The sequence below is a fragment of the Nestor notabilis genome, unplaced genomic scaffold, assembly GCF_000696875.1.
Source record: "Nestor notabilis isolate BGI_N333 unplaced genomic scaffold, ASM69687v1 scaffold12810, whole genome shotgun sequence".
Taxonomy (NCBI): Eukaryota; Metazoa; Chordata; class Aves; order Psittaciformes; family Psittacidae; genus Nestor; species Nestor notabilis.
The window spans coordinates 3,118-24,813 of NW_009911624.1; the positions used below are offsets into that span (position 1 = coordinate 3,118).

General features: G+C 39.9%; 1 protein-coding gene across 1 annotated transcript in view; it reads left to right on the forward strand.

Moving 5' to 3' along the window:
* The first annotated feature begins 3,650 nt into the window (after positions 1-3,650).
* The window catches only part of SYNJ2 (synaptojanin 2), a 58,626-nt gene continuing 40,580 nt past the window's right edge, over positions 3,651-21,696 (forward strand). Inside the window, exons 1-3 of the mRNA XM_010015692.1 lie at positions 3,651-3,732; positions 13,580-13,850; positions 16,204-16,429. Of these exons, the coding sequence (XP_010013994.1) occupies positions 3,690-3,732; positions 13,580-13,850; positions 16,204-16,429 (540 nt within the window). The 5' untranslated portion in view covers positions 3,651-3,689. The remainder of the gene's footprint in view (positions 3,733-13,579; positions 13,851-16,203; positions 16,430-21,696) is intronic.

Below are 21,696 nucleotides of genomic sequence, written 5' to 3' on the forward strand. Positions count from 1 at the left end.
AGTCTGGGGCATCAGCCTTAAGGAAGGGTTGAATAAAGGAAACTGTACAGCTGGCCGGTATGTCTGGCTTTTCCTGCTAGCTGTTAAATTGAATTTGCAGCTTTCAGAAGCAGGGAGTTGCACTTGGATAGGCCATGTGGTATATGTAGTTGTATGTATATCAATGGTGGTGGTGTTTGGCTCTGAAATATTTTATGCATGGAAAAATGTCACTTTTAGTTGAGTTTATTGAAGCTTAGTTTCATTGAATTGTTGTGTGCCTCTTGTTTTGCAAGGGTTACAATTTCGAGATAACATGCCAGCCTTATATATAATTTACATCAGGAGCTTTTACATAATTGATATCAGGTACTTGAGGAGTGCAGACAGTGCAGGTCAGTAAAGTTGTTATGAATACAACATAGTTGTAATTATTGCAGAAAGGTGGATACTCAATTATATGCTTAATGGAAGGAAAGTTTACTAAAAATATTAATGGGAAGCTTTAGTGGAGTTTGGTAATTACTATGTGTGCTGTTTAGTTACCTGTAGTTATTATTAAGTAGTAAACAGATGCACTATGCATTTGCAAACCCGACTTGTTCTGTAAGTGGAAAACTTTTTTGAGAGTTTCATCAACTTTCGTAGCAGTATGATTCATTTACTATATATGTACGTATGTTTGGATGGATTTTGAGCTGTCTGGCTTGAAAAAGGAAGGGTTTTACGTGTGAGCAGAGTATAGTTAAACATCCAGTCCTCATTACAAGTTTTCAAGCAGACCACTCTCGTTGCCTTGCCTCTGAATTTCAGAGTTTTTATGAAAGGTGTTGCAGAATAAAACCCCTGACTTTGGAACATTTGACAGAGAAACACAGAAATAATTTTCATGTTACCAATTAAAAATGCTAAGTCTGTAGAATTTTATAGTAATTTTTCCCTTGAACTCTCTTCATCCAGCAAAGGTAGTAAGTAGCACATCAGTTAGTTTTATTCTCTGTCCAGTCAGTGTCCTAGCACTGTTTGTGAATAGTGTGGGAGATGTTTCAGGCCAGGTTTTGATGGCAGTTATTTGAGATTTCATTAAGAACTTTTTAAGATTTATAAATATTTCTTGGGCAGAACATTGGGTGACATGGTCTAGTGTGAGGCAACCCTGCCCATAGCAGGGGGGTTAGAACTAGATGATCTTAAGGTCCTTTCCAACCCTAACTATCTGTGATTCTATGAACTTGGCTCAAGCCCTCTGCAATCATATCCTCTTAAAGTCACACTCTAGTCATCCTTTCTATGTATTCTTTTTTATACTGGTTTCCTCCTCCTTATCCCAAACCCCCTCCAAAAAAGAAAAAAGAAGTTGGCTGGGGTGTGTCAGAATCCAGCAAAGACCTCCCAGTGCTGAAGGGATGATGCCTGTATCCTCACTTGCACATCCCCAGGGCATGGAGCGAGACAGAGCCATGGTGCCTAGAGGCTCTGCAGCACAGGAGCCATGCCCCAAGTCAGAAGAGCCCTTATGGAGGGGTGAAGTATGTGGGAGCTGCTGCCTGACCTCTGGTGCCTGAAGTCCCTGCCCTGGCCCATGCCAAATGACGGTGGTCACAGTGCACCTTAGAAGTTTGTGCAACACCAAGGAGTATAATGGGACAGAGACTTCAGATTCCACCAGTATCTGTAACAAAGAGATACTCTTTTTTTCCCCATAAAAATGTGGTCTGTATGCACTAAAATATTCTGGCCTCTTTATTTGTGTGACCCACAACCATGTTCCTTCCTTCTCAAACTATCCACAGGTGAGGTTTTAAGCATGCTGAGTCTTTAGAGAGTGCATGGAGGTGTTAAGGAAAGATCACTGTCACTTTTTTGGTTTCTGAGTCCAAATTGCTTCAGGGAGCAAAATGAACCCTACAATAAATAACAGAATCTGACATATGGTAGAAGTTACTGGCAAGTTGTTAGCCAGCCAAAAACTGTGGCAGTGCAGCTGAGAGTCCTTCTGGAGCTTTGTGTTCAGAGCCTGCGCCTCCTTGTAGGCAGCTCTGTTGGTACTGATGCTATTGTGCAGGCAAATGTTCTGTCAAATGGCTTGCCCAGAATGATGGCATATTTCTGTACCAGCACTGACAAAAAACAGCTATTTATCTGTGCATTTGGAAAAGTCCTGTGCCTGGAGCTGATGTGCATATGATGCCACTGGCTTGACCTGGGAAACTTTGGTGGCTTCTGCATATGACTCTGGCATGTACAGAAGCCACCAGAAAACTGGTTTTGCTGAAGTTTTCTTTTAAGTGCCAGAGAATTGAGCTTCCGGAGTCTGAGCTCTTAAGTGGCGCTGGTACTGAATATTTAGATCGTTACTGTCCAGAGTAACAATGGTTCTGTTGCTTATGTTTTGTTTCTCTAGCGTGTGAGGCATCAACATTTTGCTAGTTTTTCCTTATTGACTCAGTGTTTCTAAGAAAGCAGAATAGATAAGTTGTGAAAGTCTGATAGCAAAAATAAAATTCAGAAAAAAATTAACAAGTCTTCCTTATTTGTCATGGGTGCAAGAATTGAGACAAATGTGTTTTGATTTCCTTTGGGCATTGCCTCTGCTAAGGAATTTCACAAGTGGAATTGTCCTTCCTTTCACTTCAAAATGTCAATGATAAACAGGATATTTGTTTGTTTTTCATGCTTCTCACTGAGCTGCTTGCCTCTTGAGGTTTATAAAGAGAAGTCTCTTTCTTTCTTTTCTATTCTGTCATTTATTACAGGAAGTTAATGCCAGAGAGTTCAGATTTCTTTTTTTACTGCTGAAGTTTGTTAGGAGCATAAGACTTTAAAGTATTAGCTAACCTCTAAAAGCACCATGTTGCTGTTTATCTGTGGTTCAAGAAGTAAAAGGATATTTGAGGATACAGGCTGTTTTCCTCATTCATGAGGTTAACCTCACTCCTTGTTGGGAAATATATACAAAACACAGACTTACTCATTTAGGAAGTACTTTGGTTTTACTTTAAAGTAGCCAGTGACAGGTCTGGGCCATGTTCTGGCTTCGTATCTAAATGTTCAGTTTGTGTGTATTGAAGTCAGTTGTTTCAGAAATACACAAATCTAGCATCAGCATCTGACCATTTACTTACTTATTTTTAATCAGCTAATTCTTTCTTCACTGAAACATGTTTAATTCCTTTTGAAATCAACATCTGATGTGCCTAAATCAAATTATTTTTCTTGCATAAAGAACTGAAGTTCTATCTGAAATTACACTGTTAGAATCTGGAAGCAGAAACCATCTCTCTTTTTGCACATCAAGGAAAGATACATTATATTTTAGTTTATGACCAGATAAATTATTTTTGTTCTTATTTTAGATTGGTGTAAAGTTTACATGTGCTTGTATATTTCTTTATGTATTCTGAAACTGATGTGACATTACTAATAATCACATTATTTGGAAAGGTAGTGAGCACCCTTCTTTCTTCTAGGGTGGTGTGTGGAGGAGAGCCTATGCCTTTCTGTCCAATCACTTTTTAAGGCTGTGTTCCTACAGCATTTTAACCCTACCTTTGTAATTCATTTGCTGAGTGAAATCAACTGGAAAGCATTAGTGTAGGCAGTAGCAATCTGAAACTTCTATAGACTGGAAAAGTAAGGTTTGCTGCCTTTTGTTTTGTTTCTCAGCTCCAGAAGAAAAGGATGCAATTAAAGGACAGTATGAAAAACTCATGGACGCTTATGGCTGCTTAGGAGAGCTTCAGCTTAAATGTGGTAAGTGACCATCTGTATGACTGAGATTATAAAATGCCCAGACAATGCTAAACAAGAACAAGAGGCTAAAGTTATCCAGTTTCTTAACTTGTGAAAGCTAATTGCACTGTGTTAGGTACAGTCTGGAAAAGATCCATTTCTCTTCCTATGCTGCACCAAAAGCGTATCACTTAAAGGATAGTCTAAGAATTTTGGATTTTTTCTCACTTTTGTTTTGTTTGACATTCTTAGCTGCCTAAAGATAATTGCCGTATTATATATGGTATATATTGCCATGTATACCCTACCACGTTTGTCCAAGGCAAGCTGTGATTTCTTACTTTTTTTTTAAGGGTTATGTTTAAACACTGATTAATCAAGGTCATCTGATACTGTGATACTACAGATTGCCAGTCCTTGATACAACACTCACTTGCCTTTAATTGAATAATTCACATGGATAAGGATCTGCAGAAGCAGGCCTTTAACTTCAGCTAGTAAGAGTAAGGAAAACTTGTTGTCATTGCTATAAATTTCTGTACAATTTGGGAATTTTGATGTACCAAAGGACTTGCTATTACACTGACAACAGGAATGTTAATGGAAATAGCATGTTTTAGAGAGAGAGCTGGAGTCATTGATTTGAAGGTACCTTATACAGCAGACTTCACTGATGAAAAAATGCATTAAAACTATATGCACTATATGCCTTGTTCCCAGGGTCTTCTTACAGTAAACCTTAATTTTGACTTGGAGGAATGACAAGACTGTTTTCCATATAACTTGCTGCTTGGTCAAGGAATCTGCCAAAGGCAGTGGTGGTGTAAGCAGGGGTGTATTTAGACCAGTAGATGTAAGTGTAGCTTTTTATAGCCTACTTACCATTTTATGGTTTGAGTAATATGACTTGAGATTGATCTGAAGAAGCTACTGCATCAAGAGAGATTGCTGTGTCATAAGTTAAAACTGTAGGCTCATCTAGTCTTTTAAAATGAATGTGGGCTTTTTATTTTTTTTGTTTCCTGTGGAATTATTTAAGCATTTCTATGGAGATTAATATCAGTTTGTTAATGTAATTAAAAACAGAGGGTTTGTAATTAGTTTTTCTTGGAACTTGGATCTGTTTTTCTTCATAGGATTCTAATGAATCCTGTTATAATAATAAATATTACATGATAGTGTAGCTATTGAATTCAAGCTCTTCAAGCTACAGGTGAGGGTAGCTTCTTGTATGTGATGCGCCAGTTTTGGTCTTCCTATCAAAATTGAATGATTTTAAGTGGGATGTGAAATTTTCTCAGCCTTTTTCGTTTCTTCTTTTATCTTTTTATTTCTGTGTATCCCATGTCCTTACTACTTTTTGAACAACAGCTGCTAAACCTCAGTGCCCTTAAAGTGTGAGGTTTTCCTTCTCTGAGTTTTGTCACTGCACCTCTGTCTTGTTCTGGATTTAAATTACAAGTCCTGGTACAGGACTTCCTTTCGAAGGGGTTGTTAAAAATTTTATTGGTAATTGTATGAAAAAGTTAACTGGAGGCAAACTTCTAACTGTGACTGAAAAGTCAGGAGGGTCATGCTGTAATGGTAAGCAAAGGTAAGCGAACATTTTGTGATGCTGAACACGTAGCTAAGTTCCATCCCTTCAGCTGTTGCTTGCATAAAAGATTAACACTGGAAAGGAATTGTACTGGGTTTGCGTGACAAGGTTTAGGTAGCAGTGGGGGCTACAGAAGTGACTTCTGTGAGAAGCTGCTAGAGGCTCTGTGTCCGATAGAGCCAAGGGTAAGAGCTCCAAGATGGACCTGCTGCTGGCCAAGGCCAAACCCATTAGTGGTGGTGGTAGCACCTCTGCGATAACATGTTTAAGAAGGGAAAAAAACCCTGCACAACTGCAGCCAGAGAGAGGAGTGAGACTGTGTGAGAGCAACAGGTCTGCAGACACCAAGGTCAGTGCAGAAGGAGGGGAGGAGGTGCTTCACATGCCAGAGCAGAGATTCCTCTGCAGCCTGCGGTGCAGACCATGGTGAGGCAGGCTGTCCCTCTGCAGCCCCTGGAGGTCCATGGTGGAGATGTCTTCCACAGCCTGCAGGTGAATCCCACACCAGAGCAGGGGGGTACCTGAAGGGGGCTGTGACCCTGTGGGAAGCCTACACTGGAGCAAGCTCCTGGCAGGACCTGTGGCCCCATGAAGAGAGAAGCCCACGCTGGAACAGGTTTGCTGTCACCAACCCCGCAGAGGACCCACGCTGGAGCAGCCTGTTCCTGAATGCCTGCACCCCATGGAAGGGACCCACGCTGGGGAAGTTTGTGAAGAACTGCAGCCTGTGGGAGGGACTCACTTTGGAATTTCATGGAGGACGATCTGCTGCGGGAGCTATCCCATGCTGGAGTAGGTGAAGTGTCTGAGGGGTCCTCTCTGTGGGGAGGAAGGAGCGGCAAAGACAACATGGGATGAACTGACCATAACCAGCATTCCCCATCCCCTGTGTTGCTGTGGGGTAGGAGGTAGGGAAAATCAGGAGTAAAGTTTAGCCCAGGAAGACTAGAGAGGTGAGGGGAAGGTGTTCTAAGGTTTCGTTTCATTTTTCACTATCCTACTCTGGTTTGATTGGTAGTGAATAAAACTGCTTTCCCTAAGTCAAATGTGTTTTGTCCATGATGGTAATAGGTGAATGATCTCTCCCTGTCCTTAACCCGTGAACCTCTCATTGCTCTCCACTGCCCAGTTGAGGAGGGGAGTGATAGAGCAGCTTTGATAGGCACTTGGAGTCCAGCCAGGATCAACCCACACAGGAATGCAGTGTAACTTTGTTTTTCATATAATGTATTTTAGTAGCTGCAAACAAGGGCAGAATAGGCCAGCTCTTCACTGAGCAGCAGTGATCACATCAACTTTGTTCAGGAATATCAGTATTTCTTTTCTTGCTACTGGAAGCCTGCAGACCATACCTACTAAATTAACTGAAAATATTTGTAAAAGTACGTTCCACTGGAATATTAAGAGTATATTTGTTGAGCAGAAGGGGAGACTTTTTTCCGAGACATTAAAGATGTCTCTGAGCACTTTTAATTAATCTGTAAATATCACTACTTAGGAATCCAAATAAATCACATTGTATTCCTGCCAAAGTAGATCGTGCTTTTCACAAGAAAGTAGATGAAATATGTGAAACTGACTCACAAAGTTAATGTTTCCCACCAGTAATAACATTCATTTCTATGTACTTACGCCTGTTAACATGACTCACTAAGTTCTTCTGCTTTCTTTTGTGAGATGGATGGCAGCAGAATGAATCGTACAGTGTTTCTGAGTTGTATCTCAGCCAAAATTTTGCTGCCAAAGAAGATCTAGCAGTGGCAAATACATCTTAAGCAAAGTGTTAAATGAGCTGGCTTTGCGGGGTTCAGTTTAGACACTGGTGTCAGGAAGGGGTGCATATATAAGGTAGTATTTTGACACCATTAGCACATAGGTTGTTTAGTTTAATACAGCTGCCATATTTGGGGAGTCATTCTGAATTCATTTGACTGTGTATATACTCTTGCTCTTGCACATATACAATGTGTAGTTGAAAGGAAGAAGTTTCAAAGGCAAAAAGGACAACTAAGTACCTGTTTTTTATTGCTTTTGAACATTTCCTAATAATGTAATTGTATTTAGTAGAGGCAGAAGGAGTATCTTTGAGACTAAAACTGTAGTTTGGAAGATCTTGTTCTTTTCATAATTCTGCCATAGATTTCCTCAGAGATTTTCAGCTGGATGGTTAGAATCTGTTCCTCTGCTGTGTTCTGTTGCTAATTTTGAAGGCAGACAAGGCAAAGATACCTTGCAAAATGTTTTTTGGACAACTATAAAGCGAAGTGGAGGTATGTGTGGAATGGTGATGGAGCAGGCTGAGGGAACACAAGGCAATGGCATGACTGCATTAGAATGGAGAAAGAGCAAAAACTGGAGTGAATTAATTTTAAAAAGGAAAAGGTAGTCTTCAGTGGAATACTTACAGTTAAGAAGGACGAAATAAGAATTGAATGTTGCTTCCTTTTCACTGTGGCTCGTAACAGGCAACACTGAAGCCATCCCGTAAAGTGCAGTGGAAACAATTGCCTGGAGTCATGTAGGCAGGTCAAATACGGAAGCTGTTTCTTAGTATTGTAGGGTGTGACGTACCAGAACTGCATTTCCTGTTCAACATGGATTAAGGCAGTTGGTTTCACAAGAGCTTTTGAAAAAGTAGATGCAAGTTATTTTTGTCCTGTTCCTATGCCAAATATTCTTCATCCTCTGCCTGTCTTGTGCAGCCTGATGAAAGGGCATTCAGCACATACTGCTGTGAGCGAATCAATTCTTATATTCCTTCGAAAGTGTTCTTTACGGTTGGTTGTGGTGACTTATAGCTGTAACAGGGCAAAATAATGAATGGTCTTGGTCACAATGCATGAATGTTTATACCCATCTACCTGAGAGCAAAATTTGGTCCACGAGCTTTGAAATATTGTTTTTTGCCTTTACTACTGTAGATAGGTCTTGCTTTTTCATAGATGGGTTGCTGTGGAAAGTGGCCAGTGAGGAACACTTGACCTCTTTCTCTAAAATTATTTCAGAGATTGCTTTAAAACATTGCAGATTGCATCCGAAGGAAATGAGGGCCATTTCTACAGTTGTGATCTTCAGTTGCAGTTCTTATGTTCCTAAATCCTAAATTACATCATGTGTAAAGTTTAGAAAGGCTAATATGAAGCAGAGTTGTACATTAAACTACTTGTAAAAGTTGAAGGAAAGAAGAGTTTTGTTTTCCAAGGTGGGGGGACCTGGTAAACAGTCTGCAGCTGATGTGGTTGTTGGTACAAACTGGTTTTAAGCGCCAGACCTGGAGCCTTCATCACTTCACAGGAAAAAGTTTTCTCTTTTTTTGGATTGCTTTTTATTTGCCTTGGTGTTGGCCCCATTTATCATGTGCTTTGCAGCTGTCGGCTGAATATAACATGCTTTCTGCTGCTGTTCTGCACATGAAATTAAGGCAAAATTGCCATAATTTTTCCACCCAGTGTACTTCTAATAGTTACTTTTTTGACAGGAACTGTTGGGCTCCTGTTTCAAGAAGAAAGGCTGGAGTTTGGCCTGTCTCCTACTCTAGATACTCAGGGAGCTCCTGAGAGCAGGGAGCCTCGGTAGGCTTGCTGCAGTGGTAGTACTGGCAGGGCCACTGGCTATATGGAATTGATGTGGTGTTAATTCTCCCTTTCCTCTCAAGGGTGAACTGCCAGCATTTTAGAACTCAGCTTCTAGACTTATTTGAGTTTACACTTAAAGGGTGACTGCTCACTTCATGGCTTTAGTATTTTTTTTCCATGTTGCTGTCGATATTATAGACAGAGGAAACACAAATACTTTGAACATTGTTTAGTTCCTCTCAAAGGTTGTAGCCCCATAATATGCTTCCGATAATGCTGCCAGGTGGATTTGACTGGACTATCTGATTCATTGTTGTTGTGACTGGTGTTAGTCTGGTACTTCAAGTGCTACTTGCATAAAAAGAGTTTCACTGGAAGCTTAAAAGGAGCAGTATTTTTAAGATAATTACAGAATTGGAAATCATAGTGAGCCGCAGTTTTGAAAAGGCTGCAGGGATTAGTGGAGTAGTCTGGATTGTTTTAAGGGGAAATACCATCTAGTTTCAAGGAATGTCTGGGTGTCTTTTCCAGCATAGTTGATTCTGTGATTAAAGCTGTGATATTTTCACAGTTTGCTCAGCAAAACCGATTTAATTTAAAAAATAATTTCCTTCTTGTGCCATGGCCTCACAATCTACCTACCATAGGATGTTATAGGTTGTGTTGATAGCAGGATTTTATTGTGGTGGTTTATTTTGTTTGCTTTGCTTTGTTTGTTTGTTTGTTTTGGGTTTTTTTGTTCTTCTTTCTTTCTTTCTTCTGGGGGTGTGTGTGTGTGTGTGTGTGTGGTAAACCAGGAATGCAACTTCTTGCATTCTTTTGTGAGATCTACTTGCTAATAAGAAATTATTGTTTAGGAACTAAAAGAATTTTTCAGTAAATTCTTGTCAGATAAAAATGTTATTTTCCTTGCATTGAACAATTACCAAATAACACAGTGTCTGTAATTTTTAGAAATGGAGAAAGTTGATTTTAATTTTGCTTTTTATGAAAACTGCTTGCTTCAGTAGCAGCATCCATCCTGATTGAGGCAATTTAAGCAATTGCTACCCTTAAATTTAAATGCATTTAGGTAGGGTTGTGGTTGATACAGCTGTTTTCATGTTAAGTATCTATTTTCAACAGAAAAGATTATGGCTTGTTGACATTTACATAACAGAAAAGAAACCACATTGACTTTTAAAAGTTTAAATTTAGAAGTAAATGGACTGATTTTTTGCTTTAATATATCCATAATGATAATCAGACTTTCAGTGACTGGCAAACAAACAGAAGCATTTTTCCTGTGGCTGGTAATAGGCTTCTGCCATATTAGAGTCTCTTTGGATATGTAATGCTTTTGTTTTATTCTTTGGAATAGCAATTTAAATCTGACAAAATGCCTAGGGGAAAGCATGAGTGGAGGTAGCACAGTTATAATTTTCATGACAAACTTGTTCAGTGTAGTTATCAATATATTTAAAAACATTGTCGGCTTGGGTTGAGGGGAAATGGTGTGAGAAAAAATGTTTGGGATTGAAAGAAGAAATTCCCAGACATAAACTGATGTTGGTGGCAAAAATGGGAAGATGGGGAAAGCCTTTTTTCACTGTGTATAGCTGTATAGCTCAGTGGTGAGTAATTTCTTAGACCTTAATGAAGACATGATTAAAGAATGAATAGCAGAGTAGTATTTTGGTAGCATTAATTTTACCTTGTGAGGTTCTAAAAGGATGAAAGGCTGACAGGAGCCTTACCTCTGCTCACGATCCTGTGGCTCATCTGTGCTGTGAGTAAAAATGGGGCAGGGCACAGGCTTGAGCCCTATCTATAGGATACTTAGCTTGCTCCCTGTGCCAAGAGTGGCATGTACATCAGCCAGGGATCTTCCTCCCGCAGGCAGTGCAGCGATAGCCCAGAGCTGATTCCCAGTAGCGTTGTCCAAATACTACCCGGGATGAACGTGGTATCAGGGACAGGGCTTGGGACTTTTTTCCAAGGCACAGAGTCAAAGAGATTTCTTAAGCTGGGGCTGTGGTGTTGTAGGGTTTTTGCATTCTGGCTCTTCTGTATCCTGAGGGATTTAAGCAAATCAGATTTTAGAGTTGATCTGAAGACCACCTCAGCTCACAAAGCAGTCTAGGAGGACAAAGCAGAGTAGCTTTATTGTAGCTTAAATCTATTTGTCTCTTTTCTTCCTTTTTCTCCAACTTTCTGGGCTGTAAGTGTGAACTTCCTTGCCGGCCTGCCTCTGTGAAAGGCATCTTGAAAAGTGCATGTAGGTTGCTCCATGATTTGGAGTACTGTAAAGAGATTTATTCTATGTGTACAGAATCATAGAACGGTTTGAGTTGGAAGGGACCTTAAAGATCATCTAGCTCCTACCTCCCTGCCATGGGCAGGGACAACTTTCACTAGATCACGTTGCTCAAAGCCCCATCCAGCCTGGCCAAGAACACTGCCAGGGGCATCCACAACTTCTCTGGGCAACCTGTTCCAGTGTCTCAATGTAAACCTACCCTCTTTCAGTTTAAAACCATTGTCCCTTCTCTTGTCATTACAGGCCCTGGTAAAAAAATCTCTCAATCTTTCTTGTAAGCCCCGTTTATATATTGAAAGGTTGCAATTAGGTCTCCCAGAGCAATCTCTTCTCCAGGCAGAACAATCCCAACTCTCTCATGTGGGGTTAACTGCACAATGGCAGGATAGAGTATTACAGCTTCAGAAAGCCGTTAGTCTCCTGATGCTTTTTTTGATGCTACTCCAACAAGCAGTAGCTTGTTGGCTGTGATTACTATTTCTGAGCCTATTAACTAGGGATTTGGGGGAGTGTAGATGCTGGATGCCTGCATGTGTAGATGTGTCTTCCATTCTGGGGATGAGTGGTTGAGTGGAGGAGGTAGTAAAAAGAGTCTAGAGTCTCTGCTAAGGGATAGCAATTTTCCAGGTCAGGCAAAACTGTGTAGATTTGATTGGCTTTTCTGTCATGCTTTATTCCTACTCATTGCTTTCTTAAACTAGAGGATTGTTCAGTTTAGATCCAGTGCCAGTGGAGCCAATGAAAGTGCTTGTATTTTTTGTCTCAGCATCTCAGACAGACAGCTGAGTTTGTCACTTACTGGTTTTCTATCCCTGAAGCTAACTGATAGTGAGCCATATTAATAGTGTTTGTATACATTGCTTCCAGAGTGTTTACTTTGAGCTGATCAGTTTTCATGGTTTCACAGAAGCTATTAGCTATCCTGGGAGACAGCCAGCTGCTCCTAACCCCTTCTGGAGGCTGCAAGACAGTATCTAGTCAGGTATGAACTACCATGGTGATAACTGGTGGTAGTTCATTACCATGAACTTCTTAAAAACACTCAAGAAGGAGAACACAGCATACCCTTGTTAGAGAAAGAAATGTGATGAAAAGAGTTTTTTCGTAAATTCCACCTACACTGGCCTTTATGCAAAACTGGAGTCAGCAGAACAGAATGAATAAGAGCCAATCTCCCCCTTGTCCTTCCATTCCAGTCCCATGTGCCTACACAAATATTCTGACCCTGCTGAGAACCACCCCTAACTCAAGTTCCTGTAGCCAGCCTGTGATCTGGAAGTAAGGACTCCCCTGCTTCAGATAAAAACTAGTTGGTGTGTAAGAGTTGGTCTGCATTTTCAGACAGTGGGTCACTGTGGAAGGTTGAAGAGCAGTACTACTAAGGGTGTTCTTAGCTACTTAGCTTGCTCTTGGTAGTTCAGCTGTTGTTTCTGCTATGCTAGAGCAATAAATCCTGGGTCATTTCCACCTTTTCTTACTAACTGGAGTGAATAGGATGACATTGTCTCCGTTAGAGACCAATTTAAGTGAATCAAACATTTTTTTCCTAGCAAAACCAGTGTTTTCAGAACAATTGTTCTATTGTTTCTTAATTATCATTTCAGAGAACAAGCAGCAGTTGAAATCGTGCCTTGTATGAGAGATCTGATTACAGAGGTGTTCTCAAACTTCAGAATTTATCTTTTAGTTTTGGATCCCTGAATTACAGAGTCATAGAATTGTTTGGGTTGGAAGGGACCTTAAAGACCTTCTATAGTTCCAACCCATTTCACACTTTGCTTCACAGCCAGTTCACAGCTGGAATTTTTTAGTGATAATTGAGGATGTCATCTAATCATGTACACTCGTTTGTGACATAAAAGGCAAAATCTCGAGAACTGGTAATACCAATACTTTCCAAATGGCTGGATGCACCCAGCTTCAGCTGAAGCCAGTAAGAAATCCAAATGCTTCATATCTTTAAAATTCAGAAGTAAGGTGAAAAATCCATAGTGAAGAATACACATTATCTCATACACGTTGGGTCTTTTACCTTTCCCTTACAATCAGATCCAATGAAAATGTGTTCTCTATGGTGGCAAAATTAGATTTTTGAGTAGTGTCCCAACACTAAGCTCATTGCACTTCGTAAAGTAAGTGATAAAATAGTCTAATGCAGCAAAGGACGAGAGTGTAGAAGTAGTGTGGAGTATTATGCAATTGCACTTACTTACCTGCAGTCAAAAGGAATCCAGACGTGTAAACAAAGTCTGTGTGCTTGTTTGTATTCGTTTTCTTCTGAAGCAAAGATACTGGCCTCTGCTGGAGCCCTGTCAGCATTGCATATGATAGGACTGATACAAAGGAATAGCCTGTGTCTACCTGTAACTCATTTGTAACTGTCTTGTCACCTTCTAGGTAACGCTCGGCTGCACTTTCTGGTCCTGGTGACAGGCTGTACATCAGTGGGAAAAATCCTGGACGCTGAAGTTTACAAAATTACTGCAACAGATTTCTGTCCTCTCCAGGAAGAAACCAAGGAAGAGGAGCGCGTTACTGCCTTGAAGAAAATACTGAACTCTGGGATGTTCTATTTCTCCTGGCCTAATACAGGCTCAAACTTTGACCTGACTGTGCGGGCTCAGAAGCAGGGTGATAACCACTATGAATCTGGTAACTCGTTCTTCTGGTTAGTACTGCATGTTATACCGAAGTCTTCTGTTATCCTTACCTGTATCTCACTAGTCAAACGTTCTCAGAGGGAAATAAACATATGCATTTCAGGTGCACCTCCTTTTATCTCATTGTCATGTCATTTTAGAGGGCATGTGGCCTTAATGAATTCCTGGTAAACCTGGGTCAAACATGTAACTTCTGTTTAATTAGAATTAATCTGATGGTGAAATGCAATTATGGTAACATTTTGTGGTTTTGAGAAAACACAAGATGTACTGCTCACACAACAGAAACATGTCTCTAGATGTCAAGAATAGTCTCCCCTGCATTTTTTTTTAATAATTTGCTTTAAAAGTTATCTAATAGAAACCTGCACTTGAACTGTTCATCAATCCCATCATGTGTGCTGAGGTATCTTCTACTTTTTAAAGTGTGCGCATTTGAAGTCTGCAGTTTAATATTTCAGTAATATGCCCCAGTTTTTATGTTGAAAACATCAATATTAGTATGTTTACAGCTCAGTGTAAATGTGCTGCTCTGTACTTCTTACTTTCTTGTGCTTACAAAGCAAAAAACCCAGAATTTCTTGTTGTGGTATCAGTTGGGTGGAAAGGAAAACACATAATGCTGGGTTTTGTCTTCCCTAGGTGGGTTCAACATTGATTTAATTCAGTTTGTTTTCTTTACAATTCTGGCAAAATGCTTGGATTCCTATACCCTTTATTTTTTTAAACAAAAAGATAGTCACACAGGAAGCATAGCTGTACTGGAAATAAACAATGGTTATACGATGCAGGTGGAAAATAACTGGCAGAGTTAAATGTGGGTGTGCCACTAGAATGTGTGATGGGTCCTGTGGTCCGAACTAGGTGAATATTATATAAACAAAACCAAAAATTTCATAATAGATGATAAATGAAAATGAGAGAGCAGTTTAGAAAGACTGTTTAGCCTGGATAGCCATGGTGTGATTTTTGGCTGGTAAGATCTAGTGTTTTGAGTTTAACTCGGAAGAGAGATTTATAAATCTTGGTTTCACCTCTGCTAATTATGCATCCTTCTCAAAGAGTTCACCAAACACATCAAGTAAGACACATGGCCCAAATGAACTGTATTCCCATGATGAAAATCCTAACATGTCAGTATCCCTTAATAAAGAAACAACCTTTAAAGCAACTCTTTTTACCTGTTCTGTCTTTTGAAACTTTTCTTCTTGGAAGATAGGAATTTGAACTTTCTTTTTTTGCTGTTCTGGCTAATCTAGAAGTAGCCCTTGACGAGGTTCTGTTCTTGTGTTGTAGAACAGGGATGAATGGTGACAACATCACATTTAAAAAATTTATCTTGAGGCAGTTACGCGATATGGGAAATTTCAGACCAAACAATAGATTCTTGAGAAAAGTAAACAGTGGAATAAATAGTTACACAATGGAAAGTGTCAGATGTTCTTAGTTAGAAGCAACACAAACTGCCTGTTAAATGAACTGCAACAACAAAAAACATCTGCTGGAATTAGTCTGAGTGAGCATTTTCTCTGCGAGTAAAGCTAGGAGAAGGAGGTGGAAAAGATACTGAAATCGTTTTAGAGCTGCTTTTTCAGTTACATATTTAGTTTTAGAAGGTAAGAATGACTTGCACCTTTTTAAGAAAAATGCCGTACTCTAGAAGAACAATTCTTCAGGGGGTTTGCTAGATGTAATAACTCTTGTATTACTGAGCAATATATGATTATAAAAGGGCCCTCATCTGTGGCTAAAGGCTCATTTTGGAAAACCATCATAATAGAAGAGACTAGTGTCACTGTTAAGCAGGCATGATAGGTTTCTCGGATTGTTGATTTTAAAAGAAATTGAAGGTTAAAACAGACATTCCTCTGAATTCTAGTAGCACTTTCTGCAGTATCTTCATTGACTCATGGGTCCAGTTTTTGCTTGGAAAAGTTTTCCTGAAAATCCTGGTGGATTTTAAAATGGCTCTTCATCCTGTAGTGTATGCTAAAGCAGTCCAGGCAATATTATTCAGAAAGTTATCAGCTTGACAGCACTCTCATTTATGAAAAAGATTGCTAAATTTAAAAGTATTCCTGGAGCTGAAAGGGGTGACATTTGCATCTGAATTTTTGAGAGAGAGGTACAAGATATAAGGACAGCACCTTGGTGGTAGCTGAGCTGTTACAGTTTGCCATGTTCTTTCCACTGTAGTAGTTCGCAAGGATTTCTTTCTGATATTTTCTGGTTTTGGATAAAGGTACAACAGAAAAGGGGTCACAAAATACTAATTGCTTCAATTAGTGGTTATTATGGGGTGGCACCCATGCCTGTCTTACTTTATTCAGTAATGCATCTGTATGTTGTTGGGCCTTTCAGGAACCAGCTATTGCACGTGTCCTTCAAACACTACCAGGTGAACTGCTCTGACTGGTTGCTGAAAGTGATGTGTGGGGTAGTGGACATTCGCACTGTTTATGCTTCCCACAAGAAGGCAAAAGCCTGCCTCATCTCTCGCATCAGCTGTGAGCGAGCTGGTGTCCGGTTTCACATTCGAGGGGTCAATGACGATGGGCATGTGTCCAACTTCGTTGAGACAGAGCAGGTAAGTGGATGCATCCAGTAGCTTTGAATTAACTCATTCCACTCAAGTTTAATTGGGGCAGAAATTCCAACAAGAATTAAAGGAGTTGAGCAAGTGTCTTTTCCAAGAATGTTCAAAATGTTATTGCATGGTGGATCTATTTGTTCTTGCCCTTTCGGCATTTCTTTGTGATCTCTTCCTTTTCTGGGTTTCTGACTTTTCCATGCACACAGTTTTCACTAATACTTAGGATTTTTTTCCTGAATGTGGAAGTCTGGCCTTTTGATATTGTAGTGAAATACAGACACGGGTTTTTAAACCATTCAGAGAGCATTGTTTGTTAATACATGCGAAATCAACATGTGTAACAGTAAGTTTCTCAGCCTTGGACCTTATTAGTTATCAGTCATGAGGCTCATGTGTTAAACAAAAGAATGTTTTCTAATCTGTTCCAGAACCAGTGTCACATTTTTATACATTCTCCATGCATTTTAAAGTGCATTTTTCTAAAATTCATTGTGTTTTCCATGGTATAGAATGTTGGAGAAAAACTAGTTTGAAAGATTTTCTATAAAGTTGTAGTCTCTACACTTCATTTCTGTTTCATTCATTTTAGGTATCACTGTTAGCTCATTCCACCAGGTTTGCTGCATTAGAAAGTCCCATGCACTACAGTGGCATAACTGTATCTACACTGATGTAAAAAAGAGTTTGGTTAGAGATGCTGGGGGTGTTTTTCAGTAAAGACTAGGGCTGGGATTTGCTTTTGACTCTGAGGAAGTCACTTAGAATCATACAAAATCTTGTGATAATAAGAATTCATGCTTCCAGTTACTTCTGTCTGCCATATTGGATTGAAGCCATCACTTCTTTGTACAGTATTTTTTCATCTATAAAATGAAGATGATTATTAACTTTCTGTCTCACAGGATTTTAGCAGACCAGTGAGGATAACATTTATAGAAGATAGGTAGTGCACAATGTGCTATGGTGTAGCACTCTTAGTGCTCAAATATACCATTCTAGTTAAAAGGAAGGTGCGTAGCAAAGGAGCTGCTTTCACTGGGAGTCAGATCACCTTTGCCTAGTAAAGGAAATTAAGAAAACCCACCGTTTCCTCAGTCAAGCAAATTCCAGTGCACCTCATTTTGGAAGATATTTTGCTTTATATACCTGTTTGCTTTGTGGGTGATTTTCTCCAGCGAGACGTGGTATGACACAGTTTTTATACATACATGATAAAAACTTTATTTCCAGCTGGTGCTGAAACAAAATGTATGAATGAAATGCATTCAGCAGACTGCCTTGATTGGCACAGCCTAACAACATAACAGTCAGTTGGTTTTATTACACGTGGTTTAGCTTACTACCTTGAAAGTGAACAAAAAGCAGTGGACCCTGAAGAATCCGAGATCTTCAGTGCCAGCTGAAATGAGTGCTTTCTTATTCAAGTGTAATCACCTTCTCCTTTTTGAATAGAAGTAGTAATTACTTGCAATCAGAATCATCATACAGAAAAGGATATCTCTATAAGCAAAATGAATAAATGGCTGGTAGTAGTTTTCAAAAAAGGACAGGGATCTGTCCCTAAAATTGCATTGTTTTCACTGTCTTCTGGGTGGATCTACAAAACTGTGTGTAGTGTAGATTGATTTAATATGTGTAATGTATGTGTCGTATATATGCAGGAGCACATAGAATGAAAATAGATTGCTGATGTGATGCTCGTAAGGGGAGGCTGGTGAGACATCTTTACATGACACAGTGAGCGTAGCATAGAGATACTTAAGTTCTCTGTGTCATTACTTGTTTCAGGAGAGTTATAGCTGTGTCATTGTAGGACTGTGCCTAACATCTGAGGATGGCATACTCCTCTCAAAAGGGCCCGTACTTCAGCACTAGTATTTCTTCATGGCATTGTGTTAAGTGTAGCAGTTCACACTCAGTGCTATCCTTTCTGTTATCCTACTGCTTGTGGGAGGCATGCCTTCAGTCTCCTATTTGTCCAAAATTCAGCAATATTTGGGTGCTTTCAGAATTTCCTCTTAAGATGTTGCCTTGGTGGTGCAGCTTTAACCTCTTCACCTGATTCCGTCTAAGGACACCTTAGACTTGACAATGCTGCATCGCTCAGCAAAATGTGGGAGAAGGAATTTCAGACTGGTATTCCCGAGTCTGCTGATGAGGTTTGATCCCCAGGACATGCTTAAAGCATGTGCAATGTTACACATGCAACTTTCTGGCACAGTGGTCAGAGTTCTCATCGGGATTGAGAGTGGCTTTTTGCTTGCGTCCTTCCTTTTCCTGGTTTGCCTGCATTTTCAGTTGGCTGAGCTGGCAGCCTTCCACTTAGTGTTCAGGCTTCTGCAAATTCTGCTGGTTGGATGCCAAACTCTTCCTCTGCTGTGCTTGGGTCTAATGTCAGCCTCTGAATTCTCTGCTAATAATTCTCTTTTGTGCCTCTGTCTAAAGCAACTGCAAGTCAGGTCTTGCAGCATCTGTATCTTTCTAGATAGTCTGTCAGTGCACTGGGAGAGCAGATGCAGATCTGCCCAACAAAAAGTGTAATATCCCCTTGAATCTGGGAACAGAAGAAGGGACATATGCCATTTTAAGTAATAACATGACACAGTCTGATATTTTAGTTGAGTGCCTTCTCATGAGCATTAGTGCAAAGTACATTTGCACTACTGATTTGAAGAATGTTCTCTTACTGAAATGCAGAGAGAATAAAATGTTAGAAAGGGTTGTCAGCTTTCTTTTAGATCAGCGTCACATTTGCTGCACTGCATTTAGCAGTTGTCTAATAATGGGAAATACTTCTGCTGTACTGCTTACTAGTTGGGTCAGAAGTAACTCATTCTGTTTAATTTTGTTCCTGGAGTACAGTATGTTGCAAATGATTAGCACAAAAAATAAGACAGCCTTTGCATCCCAGCAGAAAACCTGAGGATTGGCTCCCAGTGAGCAGCAAAGCAATACTTGGTTGCTAATGCTTCCCTTAGCTGGGGCTGGATCAGGCTGTTACAGGAACTGCTGTGCTTTGTTCCCACTGCTGTGAAGTGGGAGGACTAAAGGGTTTTGAGTGTTTTGCAACTGGGTAAGCAAAAGCACAAGAGTGAAATGGTTATATGGTGAAAGGCTCGAGTAGGTTCAAAATTTTAACAAGGGTTTGCAGTTTTAAAGGATTGTGTGGTTTTGTTTGGTTTTTGTTTTTAAAGGAGAAAAGAAGGTTGCTGTTGCTAATGGTGATAAACACTAGTTTTACCAAGCTGCATGTCCTAAGAAAGCAACGTTGGGCTAACCACTGGGATGCCTGAGATCCAGTTCAAGCTGACATCCACTTACCATTAGGAAGGAAGAGTCCTAGAATAAACTCTCTCCTACTTTCATAGTAGACTACTGACTAATCGCTTATGAAGTAATATCTTGGCTGAATAGCATTTTGTTTCCATTTGCTGCAGCCTGTACAGTATAATGGCATGCTGCTTGTTCAATTTCATAAATAAATAGACCCTAGGATTCTGAAAAGCCAGGACTTCTTCACCCTTTGTAGGAATTACTCTAACATTTCTCCGCTTTTAGGAAAGGGAGAAACAATTAGTCTTATCTCCAGGCAGCTCTCTTATGTGTAGATGGTATGCTTTTGTCTCCCACTGAGTTAGCCTTGTGGCATTTTAGCTCTGCAGTGAGTCATTTTTTGTGGGCTCACTTAACTGCTGTGACTCACAGTGTTTGAGAAGAGGGGGGGAGAGAAAGTTAAATGTCTCGCTTCACTTTTGCTTTTCCAAAAAAAAGAAAGAAAAAAAAAGCTACTAGAGGATCTTTAGATGTTTGATCATTTGGCTTGCATCTTTACAAGAAAAAAGAAGGAAGAAAAAAGGTAGGAAACACTTAAGGAAAAACAAAATATGAAGGGAAAAGGGATTTTTTTGAAATCCCTCTAACATGGACTTCCAGATTTGCAACCAGTATTTTGTAATGGGATGGTAGCTCTCTCTACTTGCAGTATTGCAGTTAATCCTCAAGTAGTTTTAAAATCCTTCTGTTTCCCAGTAATAGCTTAAGTGTTTCCCTTCACCTTTTCTTCCTCTCTAGTAACCCCTTAAAGTTGAGACTGTATCACATTCTTTTAATTCTTTTCTGCTGATAGCACTGAGAAACAAGCACACTTTCTTCATTTAGTTTGTGTGCCTGTCACTATTTACATTTCATCTCCTCTCCTGTTATCCTCCAAAGAGTTATGCTAAACTCTTCACATCTTATAATGTGATTTATGGGGAACAACTGTAATTTACCAAAGATAAATGAGTGGTTTCAGTTGTCTTCCCCTTCATGGAACTGTTCGAGAAAGAAAATGGAAACCTTGGCAAGGTATTAAAAGGAAATGCCATGAATGTGGATTAACCTTCCCTTTCTTCCAGTTTAAGAAAAAAGTGTCGGGCATGGATTAAGAAAAATGATCTCTGTTTCACAATAACTCCTAGACCATGTTGGATAGCTCTCCAGGAGAGGAATGGATGTAATCATGTGGTTAATTTATTTTCTGGATCAAATTTGAATATGGCCTCAGGCAGGGCAAAGAGGATTATTTTGGCAAGTATATTCTTGGATCCTGTGGTCTGGGCTAAAGGGACTCATGGAGAGGTATGTTTAGGCCATCTGTTATCCATGCTCTTTGTAGGTTGTGTGGCAGAGCTGGGAATCCCAGAACAAGCCATGTGAGTATCTGGTTTATCATGGATGGACTGTGTCTCTGTGTGCCCTTTGAGTCTGTAATGAATTTTGCCATTTGAATTTGTGACTGGATAATTATTTACTTCTAACGAAGCTGAGTGGTGTAGATTAGTGAATAAATTATTCCAAGTAATGAATGGGCATAGCATGCTGGGATTAGAACACCAGCTGGTTGATGTGGATGTTTGCTTCTTGCTCAGAAGCCATACCAGTTCGCTGCTTACTCAGAAGCTTACTAGCAGTACCGGTGCATGAAGCTTGTGTTATCAGGAAAGGCCTTCGGATCACAGGGACAAGGTCTGGCCCTATGCAACAGAAAGGAAAGATTTGAGAAACATCCTTTTGAAGTGTCAGAACTATCACCCTTGATCCTGGAGTCTGAGAAAGAGACCACAGAAAGAGTCTAACATGGCAAATTCTAACATCAGAAGTCAGAGGAGAAAGCTATCTATTATCAAGGCAAAGAGGTCCTCCACTTGGGTTAAGTATCCAGTTGCTACTATGCTGTCTGGTGGGAAACATGCAGGATGTGTGTCTGAAAATGCATCCAG